Source organism: Delphinus delphis, chromosome 9 (genome assembly GCF_949987515.2).
Source record: "Delphinus delphis chromosome 9, mDelDel1.2, whole genome shotgun sequence".
NCBI classification, from domain to species: Eukaryota; Metazoa; Chordata; class Mammalia; order Artiodactyla; family Delphinidae; genus Delphinus; species Delphinus delphis.
Genome location: NC_082691.1, coordinates 40189416 through 40210102, shown reverse-complemented (window position 1 = coordinate 40210102; position 20687 = coordinate 40189416). Strand labels below are relative to the sequence as shown.

The window sequence follows — 20687 nt, the reverse complement described above, 5'->3', positions numbered from 1 at the left end:
AGAAAAAGCCTCGTCAAAAAGAGAAATAAACTAGAACACTGATGAATCCTGCCTCTTAAATGAAACGGCCAGTGAAGCCCCAGAGAAAGGAAATCGTTACCTTTTTAAAAGTGTTTTTATTTTTGTTCACATTTACCTCTGCATTTTTAAAGAGTAAGGCATAAAAATCTCAGGTCGTTATTTTATTATATGTACAGAAACGTCCATTCATGTTAAGGGAATTGGTCCCTTACCTAGGAAATTCATAAAATATAAACCAGCTATTCCTGGAAGTGAATTAAATACTTGGAAATAATTTCAGAGTTTATGACAATTTCCAATAGCACCTAATTTAGAGCCAGGTCTATGTTTATTGAAAACAGCTGTCTCAATTTAGGAAGAAAAAGAAAATGTGTGAATGATGTGTGTGTGTGTGTGTTTACTGGATGGAGTTGAGAAAAGAGTGAAGGCATTGTATTGAGAAGAAAGCAATGTAATCTAAGAAGTCAAAAGGGAGAAAAATAGAAAAAAAAATTTCCATAAGAATTTGGAGTCAAAAAAGAAATAAATCATTTTCCTACAGAAAAATGAAGTGACCAGATTTAGAGGTACATTTGCTGGTTTATATACATTTTTTCTAACATTTTGCCATTTCAGGGTGCTGCCTTAATGCTGGCATTGGCTAAAGCATGAACCTTTCTATTTTAAAGGCATCGGAAACCTTTAAACATTATTGTTAGGAGTTATTATTTTTTTATTTTTTTGGGGGGGGTATTTGCCTCACTTTTTTATTTTTTAACATCTTTATTAGAGTATAATTGCTTTACAATGGTTAGTTTATGCTGTATAACAAAGTGAATCAGCTATATGTACACATATATCCCCATATCTACTGTCTCTTGTGTCTCCCTCCCTATCCCACCCCCCCAGCTGGTCACAAAGCACCGAGCTGATCTCCCTGTGCTATGCGGCTGCTTCCCACTAGCTATGTATTTTACATTTGGTAGTGTATATATGTCCATGCCACTCTCTCACTTTGTCCCAGCTTACCCTTTCCCCTCCCCATGTCCTCAAGTCCATTCTCTAGTAGGTCTGCGTCTTTATTCTGTCATACAGAATGAAGTCAGAAAGAGAAAAACAAATACCGTATGCTAACACATATATATGGAATCTAAAAAAACAAAAAATGGTCATGAAGAACCTAGGGGCAAGGCAGGAACAGAAATAAGGAGTTACTATTTTAAAAGAAGTAGCAGCCCTACATGATACCAAAAGTCAATAATCCACAGTCATTGTATAAGCTTTCGTTTGCGAAGCTCAAATGACATGTATCATCCTCCCATCCTGCGAGTCCTGCCTGACCGCGGGTATGTTACCACAACCGGAGCAAACGATAACATGTTTTAAATAGAGGTTTTACATGTCAAGAAAATATGTTCATGGCAGAAATGAACAGGTATAAACAGTGTGATCTTAAGAATCAGAGAACGTAAGCAAGGGGAGGAGGAGAGAAGCAATGATGACATTCAGCCCGGCTGATTGAATTATAAAGCCCAGGGGAAATGGTTGCCTAATGGTAGAAGGTAGTTTATGCTGCTCTCACTTAGGATTTTTCTGTTTTTATTTTTTAAGTGGTTAGATTTACAGAAGGAGATAAAACCCAGTTCTAAGAGCCTAACATTCTATCTACATAATGGCAAATAGTATTACATCAAGAAGCCACAGGTTCTGAATAAAAAAGGTGCTAAAATGGTTTTTTTATCTTTAAGCATTTGTTTATACATACTTGTATATTTGATGCAGATTTGAGTATTACAAGATGATTTAAAAAAAATTTTAAATCATGCATTTAAAATTCATTATTTAGCAGTAAGAAGAACAGTGTTATCAGTCATGAAAGTGAATTATCGAGGACCTCCTCGAAAGTCAGCACTCCATCAAGATTTGGGGTTATTAGAAGAAAAATGTGTATACTGGACCCGGAGCTGGATGAGATTGTAGTCTAACAGTGTAGATGACGCTAGCATGCAGACGTGACACTGCTGGACAGCAGTTCAGTCTTTCCTTTGGTGTGGAATAAAAGCCTAGAAAGTGTTTAGAAAATGGCAAACATTATTATCAAGGAAAATTTCAAGGAAACTGTGGAACTTAATTTGATTCCTGAGGTATAGTCAAAATTTGAGGTGGGTGCCTTCAGGGCAATACTAGAGTAAGCAAAATAGGGGGGAAGCATGGCTTTCCCAGAGGCCTGTCAACAGACATGCTCGGCTACAGCAGGGACTGGGCATACAGGGGACTACTATATACGTCACGTGCTTAGGTTTGGGTCGGATATTTGGAGAAGTAAAAACCAGGTTGAGGTAGGAAGAGGTGAGAGCTGCATTTATTATCACAGGACTATTATAGGTTGCTGAAGGTGGCATATGATAACAAACTAGTATTTTCAGAAGATGACTCTGGAGGTGGTTTGCAGCCTGTGATATAGGAAAAGTACCTTCTGTTAGGGAGATAAGCCAAGATTTCTGACTCTAATCTAGTTAAGAGGTGCTAAGAGCCTGCACGTGGGCTGTGAATGGTGAAGACAAAAAACTCAAATCTGAGAGAGATATTTTAAGGGGAAAACTTAAAGTCTCAGAGATAGATTGGATATATGAAATAGAGGTGAAAGACAAGGATAAAAGAGATTGACTTCTGTTTCCAATGATTGCAAGCCTGATGTTACCATGTCTCATAGAATACAGTTGGAATAGCTGTTCTTAGTGAATATAAATAAATCAGCTTAGTCTAGGATTTAGTGATATTCGGGACCACATGGTTCTGGGTGCTTTTAGAATATGCAGGTGCTATTCTTAGACTGGGCGACTACAGACCCTTCCAGAAGTGAGTAAGAGGTGGCATGAGTAACATTCATGGAGTGCCCTCTGTGAGCCACGGGATGGGTTTTGTGCCCTCACATGACATTTTAGCTAGTTTTCACTATGATAATAATTGTCCTTCCATAAGCACTAGTAGGTATAGGGCCTTCCCTGAACACAATGACATACATTTTTTTAAAAAATCCATTTAATTCTTACAAAAATCTTACAAAATGGGTATCATTAAATCCATTTTACAAATTAGGAAGCTGGCCAAAGCTTTTTACATACTTGGCCCAAGATTGTACAGCTACTATCTTACTGGTTGGACAGAGACATTCTTAAGAATCTGGTCAGTCTAACTTATGACTAAGTTAAAACTCAAGCCATTTCCAAAAGTCATATGTACAAAGGAAGTGATGGCATTTGGAAAACCACTGAAATGAAGCCAGGTTTCGTTATCTTTGTTTCTCTCTGCGGTCTATTCCTCACGGACTCCGTTCAGATAGGTCTTACTAAAGCTCAGCTTTGACGGTGCCATATCCCATCGCAACTTCTGCTAGTTCTTTGCTATATTAATAGCACCTTCTGGGAAGCATTAAGACATAAGAAAGTAGATTCAGTTTGTTTAAAGGCAACCAGTAGTGTAAGTGTCAGTCAAAAGCAGATCAACTTTATACTAAAATTTTCATACAATAGTTCAGGAAGAAAGTATAATTATACTAAATATATAAATGTTTAGAGGTAAATATCCTCTGTTTAACCTAGGCAAAAAAAATCTATAAATTAATAGATATAGTCTTATAATTGCTTAACATTAAAAACCAAAACAGCACAGAGGCTGAAGTTATTTTTAAGAAGGCTATATATATTCTTCTGGATACATGAGGACTTACATAAAAATATCAAGTCTTGTTTCATGAACCAAACACCCACAGGAACCCCGGAGATCATGGTTTACAGCAAATCAGGCTAGAGTTAGCCAGAAGCCTCGGGTCTTGGGAGAGCTTACTAAGAGGGCAGCCACTTTTCCCTGACTCTGCCTTACACCCTTCAGTGGTCCCTGGTTAGCCTGTGTCCTGAGTAGAACTCGGGATTTAAATACATTTACAGCTGATATTGTGCTCTGCTGTAGTGACCAAAGAGTCATCTTCATGTACACTCTGATCTTTTGTTAAGAATAAGATGTTAGGGACATGCTGTCTGAACTGAATTAGATATGAAATCCTTAGATTTTAAAAAGCAGAGTTTATCCACAGGTAGCACCTTCTTTCCTATAAAAGGAAAGGCCTAATTTCTTACAACACTAGGAACAGGATCAAGACCAAATATAAATATGTAACTGGAGAGTGCCTGGGCTAGAAATACAGATTTTGGAGTCACAGATGAGAGGAACCACTAAAACGAAAGAAAGAAAACAAGAAAAACAAAATGGAATATAAAACAAGAAAAAAATCTCAAGATGCCCTGATTATCAATAAGACCGTTAGCAATGGCAACTCTGAGGAGAATGATTCCCATAGAATGAAAAGGGCAGAAGATATACCTCATAGAGATTAAATGGGGGAAGGAGAAGAGGAGTCAAGTAAAGAAAGTTAAAATCTCCAACAGCTTTTCTATTAGGAAAGGTAGCAATGCATAGTTTTATTTAATTTTCTTTAAATTTATTTATTTTTATTTTTGGCTGTGCTGGGTCTCTGTTGCTGCGCGTGGGCTTTCTCTAGTTGTGGCGAGAAGGGGCTACTCTTCGTTGCGGTGTGTGGGCCTCTCATTGTCATGGCTACTCTTGTGGTGGAGCACGGGCTCTAGGTGCATGGGCTTCAGTAGTTGTGGTGTGCCGGTTTCAGTAGTTGTTGCTCGTGGGCTCTAGAGCACAGGCTCAGTAGTTGTAGCACACAGGCTTTGTTGCTCCGTGGCATGTGGGATCTTCCCGGGCCAGGGATCAAACCCATGTCCTCTGCATTGGCAGGCAGATTCTTAACCACTGCGCCACCGGGGAAGCCCAGCAATGCATATTTTTAGAGTGTTCTAACTTTAAACACATTGGTTTTTTTTCAAGAAATAAAAATAGGAGGATCTTCCCCGGTGGCACAGTGGTTGAGAGTCCGCCTGCCGATGCAGGAGGCACGGGTTCGTGCCCCGGTCCGGAAAGATCCCACATGCCGCGGAGTGGCTGGGCCCGTAAGCCATGGCCGCTGAGCCTGCGCGTCCAGAGCCCGTGCTCCGCAACGGGAGAGGCCACAACATTGAGGGGCCCGCGTACCACACACACACAAAAAAAACAGGAAAGAAAATAACAGATCTAAAACATTACACTTGAAATGTATGAAGGAGGGCTTCCCTGGCAGTGGTTGAGAGTCTGCCTGCCGATGCAGGGGACACGGGTTCATGCCCCGGTCCGGGAAGATCCCACGTGCCGCGGATCGGCTGGGCCCGTGAGCCATGGCCGCTGAGCCTGCGCGTCCGGAGCCTGTGCTCCGCAACGGGAGAGGCCACAATGGTGAGAGGCCCGCGTACAGCAAAAAAAAAAAAAAAAAAAAAAAAAAAATGTATGAAGGATGGCAAAATAACTTGAAATACAACGAAGAAATAAACTCTGATATTCTCTAACTTCAGCTTATAGTAAAGATATAATTAATGAAAGATGCACTTTATGGGGAAAGTAAGAGGAACGGGCTCCTATAAGATCAGAAATAAAACCGAAATATTTTTATAGATGCTTAGCAACAAAAAAAAAGAAAACTAATATTTTTTAATGGCCCAAATTTTTTAAAAAATGAAATAGTTTTGGTCTTCTTAAAACTGAGAACTCAACATGTTTAAGTAATTTCTATGTGTAATTTAAAACATTGTTAGATGCTTTATTACAATAACCAAACACTTCAAAAAAATAAAACTGTCTTTTATAATTGAGGAAATTTCAAATGTAAATATAATTTAACCGAGTAATAGCTGAAAATGATTGAAGAAAATGTGTTCATTTTTAAAAAGTACTTAATTGTACTTTTGAAATGCAAGTCACAGTTTGTTTTTCTCATTATCCTGTGTGTATGTGTGTGTGTGTGTTTAAGAAAAAATTTTAAATAGCGTGTGTGTTGGGGAGGGGTGTTGAGGGGCACTACAGAGAAACGTATCTGCTTAACTGAAACAACGCTCCCTACCAGTTTATTTCCACAAAAGCAATAATTTGTCCTATAACAAGATGACTCATACACTAGCTGTAAAAAGAAAACACATCCGATGGGGGAAAAAACCCAGCCCCATAAACGTTTTTGGACCAAATTGTAAAAAATGGCTATTCTTAAAAATGTGCGTTCTAATTAATTTCCAGAAGTACAACATGAAACACTAGAGGTACCATCTAACAACTGCATTTATTCCAGAAGTTACTTGAAGCAGCTTTGACAATTAAGCAAACTAGGTAGAGTGCTAAGATTTCCTGGGAAAGACCAAGTGATCTCTTCTTTCTCGACTGTCAATACCATTAATGACTAGCGTTTACATCCATATTTGTTATCCCTCAATTTATGATTTAACTAAAGGAGCAAGGCAACACCATGTTGTAAAGAAGGGGTAAGTGAGTTCTTAGAAGCATCAAGAACTAAAATATGGACCACCTGCATCTCTACCTAGTCATGTGGTCATTGATGATTTGCATAGATTTTTCTTGGTCTTAGTGTCCTCACTATAAAATTAAGTCTTTGTACCACATTATTCATTGTGCTACCCTTTTTAAGCCCATAGATTCTATGATTGGAATAAATTTAGAACACGTAGAATAGAAAATTTTACCAGAAAAGTGTTTTCGGGCAGAGGGATAGCTGAGCTCTACCCAGTCAGTATCCCAGGCTCACTGCCCACCCACAGCCATGGTGTCTGGTTACCTTTCTGGCAGCTCCTAGAACTCCATGGAGTACAGATTGAACACCTTATGACAGTATTATCTCTAAGGTTGTCACTAGCTCTAAAATTCTCGATTCTATGAGGACAAATCTGACCTTGACATTTATCCCTTTGGGAGCCACACATGCTATAAGAGGCCCCCACGAATTTATGCTAACTTGGACTTAGTCTAAAATTCAGAATGGCCTTCCAGGATAGGACTCATCAGAGAACATGGGATATACCATCTTCATCGTGAGTGAATGCTAGAGATTTATCCTTCGATGTTACTCACTGTGATCTGACACCAAACACAATGCAGTCCTGTCAAGCCCTGGTAACATTTAACCGTTTTGTGGCACTTATCACACTTGGTTGGGCAGTTGCCTTCAACCCAGTAATGATGCATCACCTAGAACACAACAGAAGCACTGTGGTAAGAGGAGGCATCCATAAACACCACCCTCAAAAAGCAAGCGTGGCCACACACTTACATCAGTGTTCTTCTTGGACTTTACGTAAGTCTTGATGCAAGAAGGAGGTGCTCTAGCCACGCAGCGCTCATGGACTGTGTACTTGCAAACTGAAAGGAAACATGTACGCAAATTCAGAGCTAATCCTGGTCCTGATTGCAATTTTATACATAAAGAATGACATTAACAGAAGCTCGTTTCATAGCCACTGCTCCCTAATCAATCCAATCAGCCACATCAAGGAAAAGTCCAACTCGACTGTTTTTACCATGGAATACAAAAGGCCAATTAGTACAGGAAATATTATGCATGTGAAGAACCAAGACTCCTCTATCATGGCAATAGCAGGAAATGCTTAATTAAATCAGGCCTCACTCAAATTTTTCACAATAATTCCCAGATGACAAACATACTAAAGACAAATTGATGACTGCCAAATGGCTTGGTGTCATTTGCTAGAAGGAAGAGATCTATATTTTACAAAGTATAGGCATGAGAGCAGCTGGCAGGCATGGGAATAAAAGCCCATGAGTTTATGCTATTTTGTCTATTGATTTATCTAAACCTTAAATGGCTGATTAGTCTATTTCCAGAGAATAGATTTCATCATATGCCAGGCCTTCAGTTAAACTTCATCCCTCATTGCCATCGTGGCACTGTTTGTCCAAAAGGAACAACCTTTGCTGGGCAGCGTATTGTATATATATATGCAAAATTTTATATGTATCTGCAAATATGTATAGAAACACATGTACAAACATATATATGTGTGTGTGTATATAAAACGTATAATGTATATAAAAAACCAACACGTACACTTTATTGGCATCTTTAAATTACTTCATGGCTTGATTCTCAATATAACTCAGGGGCATATACAGATACTCTTTAATAAAACACTGGTTTCAAATTAAGAATTCTAAATGCATAAATACATAGAATAAAAATTAAGTAAAAAGCAACCAAGCAGCTCTCTCAACATAACAAACAAAAATTGACCACTGCATGAAGTTAGAATGAAAATATAATATTTATATAGTAAAACTATTCCCAAACATCCACTTCTGTGATTTCCTTTGGCAACACTGAGGAAGAAAATGCAGTTTCTCTTCTCTTCCACATTGGCAATAATGTTGAGTATTACATTTGCACACTAATCAGTTAAAATTTGTGAGCAAGGTTCTCACTCTTATATGATATTGCCCATGTTATTTGAGAATTACCATTTTGTTTCATAAGCTCCCATCAATAGACAGTACCATGAAAAATTATTTTCCTTAAAAATAATAAAACTTTGAAAACAAATTGCTTCCTTTGTACATGGAGAATGTTCTGGTATAAACAGCCTTTTAAATGTGGCCACTAGAAACTACCCTCTAAAGCGGCACGAGGTAATTTTATGTAACTCTATTGAAATCCTTAAACACGTAAGAAATCACTTAAAAGTGTACCTACTATATGGTTTTTAATGTAAAATAAAACATCTGAGAGAAAGTCAACTCCCAAATATGCTACCAAAGAAGCTCTTAGCTAAAAATAATATCTGAAAATTATGTATTATATGGAAGCCAGGTAAAAAATTAGATTTAATATAAATGCACGAAAATGGGATATGTCTAATGAACTTGACAATTTCAGTAACTCCATACACTGCAGAAAAGGGCGTGGATGGACAACGTGCTGGACCAAGACAAAGTCACACTTTAGTGAGGAGGACTCAATATTCCCTCTGTTTTTTTTTTTTGGCGGTACACGGGAGACTCTCTCTCAACAGTGAGAGCACTGTTGTGGCCTCTCCCGTTGCGGAGCACAGGCTCCGGACGCACAGGCTCAGCGGCCATGGCTCACGGGCCCAGCTGCTCCGTGGCATGTGGGATCTTCCCGGACCGGGGCATGAACCCGTGTCCCCTGCATCGGCAGGCGGACTCTCAACCACTGCGCCACCAGGGAAGCCCTCCCTCTGTTTTAGCAGAGGCATCAGGGAATGCAAAAGTTCCTCAGGTATACATGTTGTTTATTTAAAACTTCTTAAGTGCCTTTTATGAATTGTTACATATACTACCAGAAAGTACGCCATAGAATAAAATAATATTGTAAAGATAAGTGTACCAAAATAAAAATAATGGCCACAATTCATGAACTGGCAACGCTTTGGGTTCTAATATCCATTAACCATATATTAGATTTTCTTCATTATAGAATTAAGAATCATGTGCCTGAGGTATAAGATTAGTGTGTATTCCTTGTGATTTCTTAGTTTGAATGGAAACTGATAATCAATCAATTATCTTTAAAAGACTGAAAGGAATTAGCTCATAATAGGAAGACAATGTGAATAAAGCAATAACTTAGGGAGGGAAAAAAGACAAATATGCATAAGATATAAATATGAGAGACCAATGGATATTTTCATAATACTCCCAGAAGAAATGGGAACCATGAATAAATTAAACTACAGTGGAAAGAAAATGGCTAGTGAATGGGGAAATGTCCTTATTTCTTTTCCAAGAAGAAGGTTTTCCAAAATTGAAGAAAGTTAAAACTAGAGTGATCTAAACCTTCAGAAACATACTTCAGGGAAAGATAAATCATAGGTACGGAAGGGTCAGGTGATTTTCTTAACTCCGTCTACAAATAGGACTATTTCACGAACTCAATCGCTTCTCACCAGAGGTGATGACATCCGGGCAAAGCAAACATACTCACAGGAGCAGCAGAGGCCCTGCTTCCCCACGCCGATCAGCATGTTCAAGCAAAGATTGCAGTAGGCAGGTTTGTTAAAGTGCTTGAGTCGCCACACATGCTGTCCGTCATCCTTCACATTCTGCATGGGACGCAAGAGAAAAAGATTTCACTTAATGAAGTAAACAGTGGAATATGTAAGTGCCAATAAAATTCAGAGCTGGACTGAAGCATTTGAAGACAATCTGTTATTTCATCTCTGACTTTCTCCAAGATTGCCACAGAGTCTAGAAAACCACATGTGCTCTAGTGGAATGAGATCCTGCTAACAAATATCGGATGCTATAGCAACCCACAAATTCTTGCCTAATATCAACAGTTCAACAGCAGGTCCCAACCATCATAACCGTCCGCCAAACTGAGAACTCCTCAGAACAGAGGCGTGTTTGCCTCACCTCTGTATACTTTACTCCTAGCACAATTCCATAAACAAATCAGTGAATAAAGGAAGAGAAAATACTCTTGAGGGGAAGATTCTGAGAGATTAAAACCTTGACAGAATATGTTAACCCTTGCTTAATGGTAGGAATATGCAAATTTCATGATGGTGGTTAGCTCTTATAAGGAGGTAGAAGGGTGGGATGGGATGGGAAAGAATGACACTTAAAAGTAAGTTATTCATGATATTCTAAGGCTTCAGTTGGGGGATTGCTTATATGTTATAATTGACGCTAATATATTTTTGTATGTCTCAAATACAAAATTTAAAAACAAACTTTTATAAGGCTCTAATTAAATTATTATTTTGCTTCTCTTTTACAAAATATGAATGATTTTAATCTCATGGAAAGATGGCAAAAACATTAAAACTATATTACTGTATTTATTTATAAGTCTCTACCATTATTTGCCACAATAAAACCTTGAGTTCAATTAATTCACATTTTAGCAAAACGACTGTAATTATTATTTATTCTTCTAAGTAAAACTCTATATAATATTATAATAGCTATTCTCTATTAGATACATTGAAGTAAAATGAAATAATATGATGCTTAAGATTCCTTACAAGGAGGTGAAGATATTAAATGAAGTTATTATACATCATTACTTTTATTACCATCATTTTCTGTATTAACATGTCGTCCTTGTACATCATGTACCAAACTATATCAAACTCAGATTAATTTTAGACATCATTTATTGGTATTCTATAGAAACCACTGCAGGTCATGGTTTTTTAGGTTAGTCAAGTTGCCATACTTCTTAGAACACGTTGAGCTAATACTTTTTTGAGCACCTATTATGTGCTGGGGCACTAATACAAATTCTGTGGTAGTGAGACAGTATAAACATGTCCAGATCATTTTGTTTCTCTGGATAATAAAATATTAATAATAATGCTTCCTAACTACTTTTTCCTATTCCCTATCAAGAGATAAACCACCAGATTTGAAGTACCCAATTGAATCCACAGTAACTAATTCCTACATTAGAACCAGAAATGTCAAATTTGCATCATAATATGAAACATTAATGAAAATGCTTTCTGGGAGATAATTCTCCATGGGTCTCTTGAATTTCCGCACATTTTGTAAGCAGAAGAACTGTCCTTTTCTCCAAGTTATCTTTTCAAAGGTGTTTGAATAACATACAGCCTTGCACAACAGAGATGTGCAGAGGGCAGGCTTCCTTACTGTCTGGTGTAATAAAGATAATTTCTCCCTTCTAAGCAAAGGTTTAGCAAGTTTGTTTACTGCGTATTATAAAAGAGTTAGTTTCCCCAAGCCAGGGGTTCTGAGCTCTGATGCTGTGCAAGGCAATTACTTGGACCTCTCTCCATCACCCCTAAGAGACTTCATGGGCCAGGAGAACTAGCTCAGATGTGAAGCTCCTATTGCTTCTTTGCTGTGAGTAAACAAGTTTTTGTTTCTGACCCAGGCACTCATGTCCTCTGCCAGCACCCATGGAACTGTGGCAAGCTCACTTGTTCACTTGCAGGTAGGGTAACTCTCAGACCCTTCATGGTTCTTGACAATGCTCAGCTTCATTTTCCTGACAAAGAACTAACAAGTTCTCAGCAAAAGCACTTCTGCAGAAGGTGCCATGGAGGGGACATCAGAAGACAATGGTGTTTCAGGTTTTTTTTCCCAAAGCTTAAGAAATAGATTTTATAGTAATTTCTGAATCCAGTTCTGGTCTGCTCAAGTCATATGATTTCTAGTATCTTTATTATGTGAATGGAATGCTTTATATATTTGTTTAATTTTGCTATAGCTTCCAAACTACTATGTTTTAAAATTTCTATTCCTTCAAATAAGAGTAAGATACCCTGATGTTAAAAGTTAAAGAGGTTAATTTTTTTTTAACATATTGATAAAGTTAGCATTAAGTATTAGTTTAAATAATTAGATTAATGCTTAAAAAGACATTTTTAAGTGAAAAGGAGAAAAGAAAATTTAATTTTCATATGTATTACTGTTCTCATAAGCCTTGTCATTTTATTTTTAAATGAGTGTCCATTACATGTGAATAAGCCTTCTCTTGTTGAAGAGCACATATGGACTAAGTTAGCTGGCATTTTCCTTATCAAAAAATAAACAAGTCTGAACGTGGGTGTTCTGTCAATCAGAACACTTAGCCATGTTACAGGCTGCCACTGATGCACAAATCCATTACCCCGACATAAAATGCTCTACCAAAAAACAAATTAAATCACTTTATAGCTCTTAGCCGGATACATTGCCAGAATATTCAGAGGATGAAATATGTATGTGACTTCAAGAGAAGAAATTGAAACCAGGAGCCAACTACTTCTAAGCAGCGCAAATTAAACGCCAACGCTATGTATTTTCATGTCTTGTCTTGTTTGTCTTATTTAGATGGTAAACTTACTGGGGAAGGGGGAGACTCTGTCCCTTACTATATTCTATCAGCCAGTAAAGCATACGCCTCTTAGTACTTCCACTGCAAATAAATATTTATTGTCATAGAGAGGAATTCATTTTTATAAAAAAGCAATGAAGAGGGAATCTGGAAGGCTTGATTCCTGGCCTCTGATGAAAATGTGGATAAGCCATTTCACCTTTCTTATTTTCCTCTCTAATAAAATGAAAGTAACCACTTTCCTCACCCAGGCCATGGTGTGAGGTTTCATTATACAATACCTGTGAAGTCAATTTAGCTCCTCAGAAGACTGGTGTTATATAAACAGCAAATATTATTACCGTCATTGGGTTGAGTTGTGTAACATCCCAGTGTTTCAGCCAAAACATGTGAGAAGGATGTTGGTAGGTTTATGATACTTTATTTCATAAAAGTTGTGTTCTACTGGTTTTTTCATTACCAGACATTACTCTTAATGAAAATTTATTCCTGATATTTAGTAAACACTGTATTTTATAATGAAGCAGTTCAGTTCTGTGCATGTGTCAGAGAAACGTTTAATGAAACACAGGCAAATTAACACAGAGAGGGAGTGCCAGGGTCTTCCTCGCCTTCTAATCCCTTGTAAGTCAAAAGGAGGCTTTGAAGGGACGAATGCTCTCTGGAAAATACTGAAAACTATTTCATTATCTTAGTGATTTCTAAAGTATTAGTTTTTTCTGTAAATACCTCAAAGATTGCAGACAGTGTTCAAGTGAACTAGGGCTGTTATAAATAATATCATTTTTTTCGAAGGACCTCAAGGAGAAATTTCACTGATGTCACAGCCAAAATGCTCCCATCCCCCTGCCTAGCCAGGTCCCTGTTTCAACTGACCTCACTTATGACACATAGAAGAGCTAAGGTCGCACATGGATTCCAACTCAAGAAATAATAAGTGCCGTTAAATTACCTTACATTTCTGTTCAAGGTCTCCCCAAAATTATAATGATATGAAAGAAACTGTTCTTTTAGCCAAAAAGATGAACTATATCAAGCCTGAGGGAAGAGAATGCAGAAAGAAGCTTTGAAATTCTGAGTGGAGCTGCAATCAACTGCCCATCTCCAGATCCCACTTTCTGAAGTCAGGCTCAGACCCTAATAGTCTTAAGGTTCAAATGCCATTTCAACTGTCAGTAGCATCACGTGGTTAATTTTCCTTGAATGACCCAGTGTGGAATCTCAAGAATTGTTGCATTTATCCAGCTTCATAACTCCTTTCTAGATTGTGCAAACAGCAGAACATCTTAATCAAATTAAATTTTAAAAAATAGAGTGTGAAACATTAGTTTTCCAAATATAGCTTAGTCTATTAAGAATACATCATCTTCTGCTTTCCATCATACTCATCAAGGGACACATTTCATCAGAAATCAGGAAGCAAACCAAAGAATGACTTCTACTTTATTGAATCAGGCAAAAAACTGTATCCTAAAACATTTCGATCAATGGCAAAGTTTAAACTATACATAGGGATTAAAGACCAGGACTCTGAGAACATATAGTGAAATCAACATACATAACCTTTCAAAAATCATACAGGCCAGATTTGGGCCCAACAATCCAACACTAAGAAGTGAAGGTATCCTTATTTTAAGCCAGGCTCCTATTTAAATGTGCATTCCTGTTTTTATGATAATATGAATTCAGGAATTTTCCTTGAAAAACCTAATAATGATCCAAGATTACAGATTTCAGGAACTGGAGCATTACTAATTATCCTGTTCATCGAGGAAAACAAATGTTTGAACTGAGAGGATATCAGGAAAGGAAAGTGATATTCCTGACTAATTTCTTTTTACATGTCCAGATAAGATGACTGGCAAAAAAGTGACCTAGTTAGTTAATAATCAAGCCAGGGTGAAGGCCAATTTGATAACGTTCACTGCCACTCTACTATCTCTTCGTTAGTTCTTATGTCTTGCTGGGGTGGTCTAATTGAGCTAAATTGAAAAAAAAAAATCAGATTTCTCTTTCCAAGATAATTTTAAAACAGTTAACACTCATTCTGTTTGTATGACAGATTAATGATAGAATAACTTGGGGGTCAGCAAAACTATGGCCCTTGGGTAAAATATGGCCAGCAAGCTATTTTGTAAATAAAGTTTTATTGGAACACAGCCCTGCTGTCATTTAGGTGGTGTCTGTGGTGGCTTTTGCACTGTAGTGGCAGAGTCTAGCAGTTGCAACAGAGACCTTATGACCCACAAAGCCTAAACTATTAACTATCTGTCCTTTTACAGGCGAAGTTTGCCAATCACTAGAGCAGAGTTTATTGCTAGATACAGTTATTTAAAAAAGAAAATCATTTTCCTTCAAAATAAGATTTTTTAAAAAAGCAATTCTTCACTGAGATGAATGCTGAAGGAAGAATGAGTAAGTCTCAGGCATAAATTTTTCATTGTAATCAAAATCACATATGCCACCCAAACACTCGATTTTACTTCAGATGTAAGAGACTATACCATTTCATACTGGGTCTCATGAAGTGTGAAGGACTTCTTGTAAGAGAAAGGAAATGACTTCTACTCCCTAGCATTTGATAAAGAATTAGGTTCTGATAAACTACAATTCTGATCCTAGCACCACAATGGGTATTAGGTAAAATAGAGTACTTTAAAAAATTCTGTTGATGGAGAAAAATGAACTACAATAAACTCACAACTGCTCTACCTTACATTTCACGTGAGGACTGCTCTCCCAGGGCAATATTCTTATCTGGGTAATTGGGCTAATACACCACGGTCACTTTCAAATACACTGTGGTATTTAACATGCACTATCAATTAGCATCTACTCCCTGAGCTCATAATTGACAATAGACAAGAATATATAGGACAACATAACAAGACAGGCCTCACAATAAATGGCTGAATTCAACCTAAAGCTTCTAGATTTCCAATCTCATAAGCAAAAGTGGGGGGCGAAGTAGGAGGGAATGACACCATGAATCAAATTCTCTACAGGTAATAACAAAACACATTTACTGCCTACAGAAAAGGAAATAAATCTCAATTACTAAAAAAGGCCCTCATCACTCAGTTGTCATTGTGTCATTACTGGTTTGTAAAACACCTACCATGCCTGGGAATTAAAAAGCTGTTTTTAACAAATAGATGCTCTGATTTGTGATCATAATTACATAGATTTTCCATCTTATTAAAAGCCAATTTTAAAAACATTATTGACTTATTCTTTTTTTAAGAAGTGAAGAAAATACTCTCAGAATTGTTCTTCACAGGGGAACCATCCAACCTCATATCCAAGTTGATCTACAAATGTTAAATAATGTAGCCCTGCCATCTAGTGGCCATCACTGGGAACAAAACTTTGGAACACAGCTTGGGTTTCTTTGAAACCCTGAATCGATTTCTCCTATTAGCTCCAAAAAAAAAATCTTTTAACGAAAAACATAAAATATAAATCTAAGAATATGAATATAAAGTAAATTATGTATCATTAACCTGATGGACATTAATGGCAAAGAACTGTCATTCCGTTGAAATAAAGTTACTGCTACACTAGAAACTGATGAGGTACATTGTATTTGTTTAAAATATTTTTAGTTAAATCCACATAGATTTGTGGACTATATTTACCAATGCTATTTTCATAATTTCACAAATATATGTATTTATGAATAAAACTAAAGAATTTCTAAGTAATATTTTCCAAAAGAAAACATTATTTCAAAATCTTTCTGTGATATTAAAAATATAGATGGCTATATCTCCATTACTTACTTCTTTCATTCTCTCATGCAAGAATTTCCATAAATATTTAGAATAAAAACATTTTATCTTTACAAATATAAAATTCCCTTTGGGAACCATTATCAATAGTATTTCTTGAATAGTCATTTGTCAACTATTTTTCAGTACAGAATATACACCAAACCTTACAAAGTTAACATTTAGTCAGTTTTCTTTCTGTTTTCTCCCAACAGTCTGATTTACATATGCTTTTGACAGAAGGTATATTAAACAATAAACACATATTTATGATACAGAGATATATAGTAAGTTATTACAAAAGATACTAGGTTATGTATAGTATAAGAACATCAGATACAGGAAGTATTGCTTCATTAATTTGTAAAATGTAGAAATATGTATCTATTAACAATAAGGTCTATATTAACTTTGTTTTAATAAATTATTTACTTTAAGGGTAATTTCCTATTTATCATCTATTAGTAATTTTTCTTTTCCTTCCTCTGACCATGTCTAAAATCCCATGGGCCTCATGAAGGCTAAGATTAACCTGAATGTAAACGAATTTGAAGATCCAGGTGAACTGGAGACAAATTCTACCATCTGAAACCCATTTATATATTCCCAAACCCATATGTAAATATGTACAAACCTATTTTTATATACTCTCACATGTTTTACAAACACAGACTGCAAGATCTCTTGAGAACTGTCTTTAAAAAAAATTGGTGTCTTGAGTAACTGCGGTATAGTCTTGAATCTGAAAAATCATTATTGCTGGTAACAGGAAGCATGAAAAATGTGGAGGTCAGCAGCAAAGTGGTGGACATTACATTCTTGCATCTCAAAACTCTAAATATTCTGTGTGTCAGGGTGCTCTCCATCAGTAATACTCTTTGAATCTAAGTATAAATTTTACTATACTCATGTTATAGTTAATTCTTATTTATTAAGCTAAGTATAAAAATCTAGCATTGACTCATTGGATTTTTAAATTAACTATTACTAAAATTCACACGAAGCCGGGGCAGCAAGATTTGGACTCAAAGTCACTATCATATCACATTCTGACCTTATATGGATCTACTTTATTCCCCAAACCACCAGTTTTAATTACCACTGGAGGCAATGATATAAGAGAACTTCGACAGGCTTAGAAGGAAGAACTTTGACAGACTGTTGATATGTAAGGAAAACATTTACACACACACACACACACACACACATGCACACGCACACACACGCATATATACTCAACCACCTCTATATATAATTGGCTCCCCCAAGTATGGGTTTGGTTATTAATAAAATAGATCATCTTCATGGGGAGGGGGAGCACAGAATGCAATAATCCTGGGATGTTTCTTGCATTAGATAAAATAAGGCCAATGTTTTCTTTTAACAAGATTGCACTTTAAATAGTGGAAAAAAAGAGAGAGATTATGTATTAAATAATACGGTAATACCTAGAAAGAATTAATATATTCGTGGCAAGTATTACTATACAAGGAGTTATTGTCAGCTTGTACTGTGACATACATATTAGAAGCAGGCACTCACTATATACTTAATGGTAGAAAATAGCCAGATGAATTTATAATCAAAATGTATAAAAGAGAACCCCACTGACTTACCACCAGGCCACCCCCTCTCCGTAAATGCTTACATTTTCTAAGCCCAGGAGCACAAGAAGTGGAATTGTTGTCATGCCTCCTTGAATCCATTCCTCCAGAGAGACTGTTCCATCATGATCATAGTCAATTTCTTCCATCATTTCATGAAGGATCTGGAGAAGAGGAGATGAGGAAAAACTTGAAATAAATCAGTAAGATAAATTTCATATGACACAACAAAGTATTGCACTGAATTGGTTATGATAAACTGTGACCAGCAGCTAAGTAGAGAGTTGAGGTAAATATCTAAATAACTCGGTACCATGTTAATCCTATTGAGCATATAGTAGCTTTGCTATGATTTCAAAACCCTGACTACTTACACTGATCAGCTTTTATAAATAAACGCTTAACTTATTAATATTTTGTCACTGGATGGTACAGCTTAAACAGGAAGGTATCTCTAAGCATGAAAGTGATCTTTAATTGCTTTCTCTAGATTACTTTAAAAAATTCAAATATATGCCAGACAATGACAGACCAAATTAACTTCACGGCAAAGAGCTGAAATAATTCTTCGCTAAGTGGTGTGGGGCAGAGGAATTAAGTTGCTTTTAACTGCCTATCAGAACTTAATGGAGCCAAGAAGTTAAACAATCAAATAATTTTTTGATTAGATTTCTTTTCTAAGGAAGACTTGCACAGAGTGTCCTAAAGTGTTCTCCGTAGTGTCTGTTTGTAATATATTTATCTCTCGGCTGCACAGCGCTAATATTAGCTGTTAATTCGAAGGGTTGTTGTGAGGTCAAAGGTGCTAATACATTATAAGTATCTTTGAAGAGTGTCTAGCATATATAGTAAGTGTAATATAGGTGTTGTTAGTGTTATATTAGCAGAAATTATATTTGCTAATATATATTACCCAAACATATTACCCCTGGCTGCTGGGAAGGCAAAGTACCTCCCATCTAATGGCACTAAAGTGGCAAACATGGTAGAATGCAGTGAAGGAAGTAACTCACCACATTTACCTAATATGGAGCTTTTAATCAACTTGAAAACAGAAAGAAGTACAGAGAGCATTAGAAGAAAAATTTGAAAAGGTGCAATAAATGGAATAACTTGATATGTGGACAGAAGTATTATTTGCCTCAACATCCCTGAACTTAGTGGATTGGTGTCTTTCCTCAGCAAGTTTTTGAAAATCAGATTATTTTCCTTCATTGAAACAAACTTATCTATAGGTAGCGGAAAGAGACTCTGGAAAAAAGTGATGTTGAAATAATTATTTCATCACACTCAAAATGAAAGACAAGGGAAATCATTTAGAATTGGGCAAAATGGTATAAGGTCTCATTAAAAGGCCCTCCCCCTTGAAGACACTCTGATGAACTAGCAGAAATGAACAAATGAGGAGAGAAGTAAAACACAGAGTGTTTGTTTCAGAGGGCTGATACTTTCATACTGTACTTAATAAATCTAATGGTAGAACCTGGGTTAGTTTTTAAAAACTCCCTTCGAGGGCATCTCAGTCTACCCTGAGCCATCAACCTGAAATGTACAATTCTCTTTAGTTATTATGCAAACTTACCAGGAGTCAGACAACGTGTACAAATGTACACATGTGTTTAAAATGGGGAGAGCTGCTGAATCATCAGGCAGGATGAGGCAGTTACTATGACAGCAAACAGCCGTCTTTTATCTTTACTCTTTATACTGTCCACAGAAAGGGCAGACTTGTCAGTATGTGTCACAAATGACTAATAATGCTATATAGCTTTTTATTTGTATTTTCCAGTAGGTATTTGTCCTAATTAGACTGCCCAACCACTAACTGTTCCTTCTTTAGAGCATCCAGATCCCTCTTTTCTCAAACCCCCCACCGCCAAATATGGTGATGTGGTGGTGCCTCCTTCTGCGCTCCAAGCTGATTGAAAAAGACCCCCCTTCCCTCTATTACTCCAGTGAGGACAAGAGCCTTGATTGATAGGTGAATTATATTCACATGAACATAAAAGTGCATGTATCTTTTACATTTACAATGTTGTGTTTTACATTAACATAACCAGAAAAGGCAGCAGAACTTATGAGTCCTTTGATTTCAGTGAAAATAGTATTAAGATGAATCAAACGGTATTCTTAGAATTAAATACGTTACCATCTACTTTATTATTCCATATGCATACTGCAATTTTGTTAATGATACCCGCCACTCATCATGTGCACAGCATGTGTGTTTCCATGTTCAAAAATAAAAAAAGGAAAAAGAAAAATCAGCTGAGTTAAAACTTGGAAAATCCTAATCCCAGTAAGAAAGGTGCTCTCCCTTTCCATGACATTGCATTGACTTTGTTGTACTTTAACCGCATTAGTTTGCAAAGCAAGGGAAAAGCTATCAGACCTCTCCTATCACATAATCATGCCATTACCTTGCTGTTGACTGCATAAATGTGAATTTATATGGTTAAATAGGCTCTTTGAATTCATACAAAATGTAAACCATTTACATAAAATTGATTTGTATTTACTTAATTAATGTACAATATGCTAAACTTAGTTGGTTTC

General features: G+C 36.6%; 1 protein-coding gene across 1 annotated transcript in view; it reads right to left on the bottom strand.

Annotated features, from left to right (window-relative positions):
* DGKB (diacylglycerol kinase beta) overlaps nt 1-20687 on the bottom strand; it is a 704489-nt gene that overhangs the window by 485615 nt on the left and 198187 nt on the right. The window contains exons 9-12 of the mRNA XM_060020431.1: nt 18176-18295; nt 9896-10013; nt 7211-7299; nt 7012-7128 (exon numbers count right to left, since the gene is read on the bottom strand). Coding sequence (XP_059876414.1) covers nt 7012-7128; nt 7211-7299; nt 9896-10013; nt 18176-18295 — 444 coding nt within the window. The remainder of the gene's footprint in view (nt 1-7011; nt 7129-7210; nt 7300-9895; nt 10014-18175; nt 18296-20687) is intronic.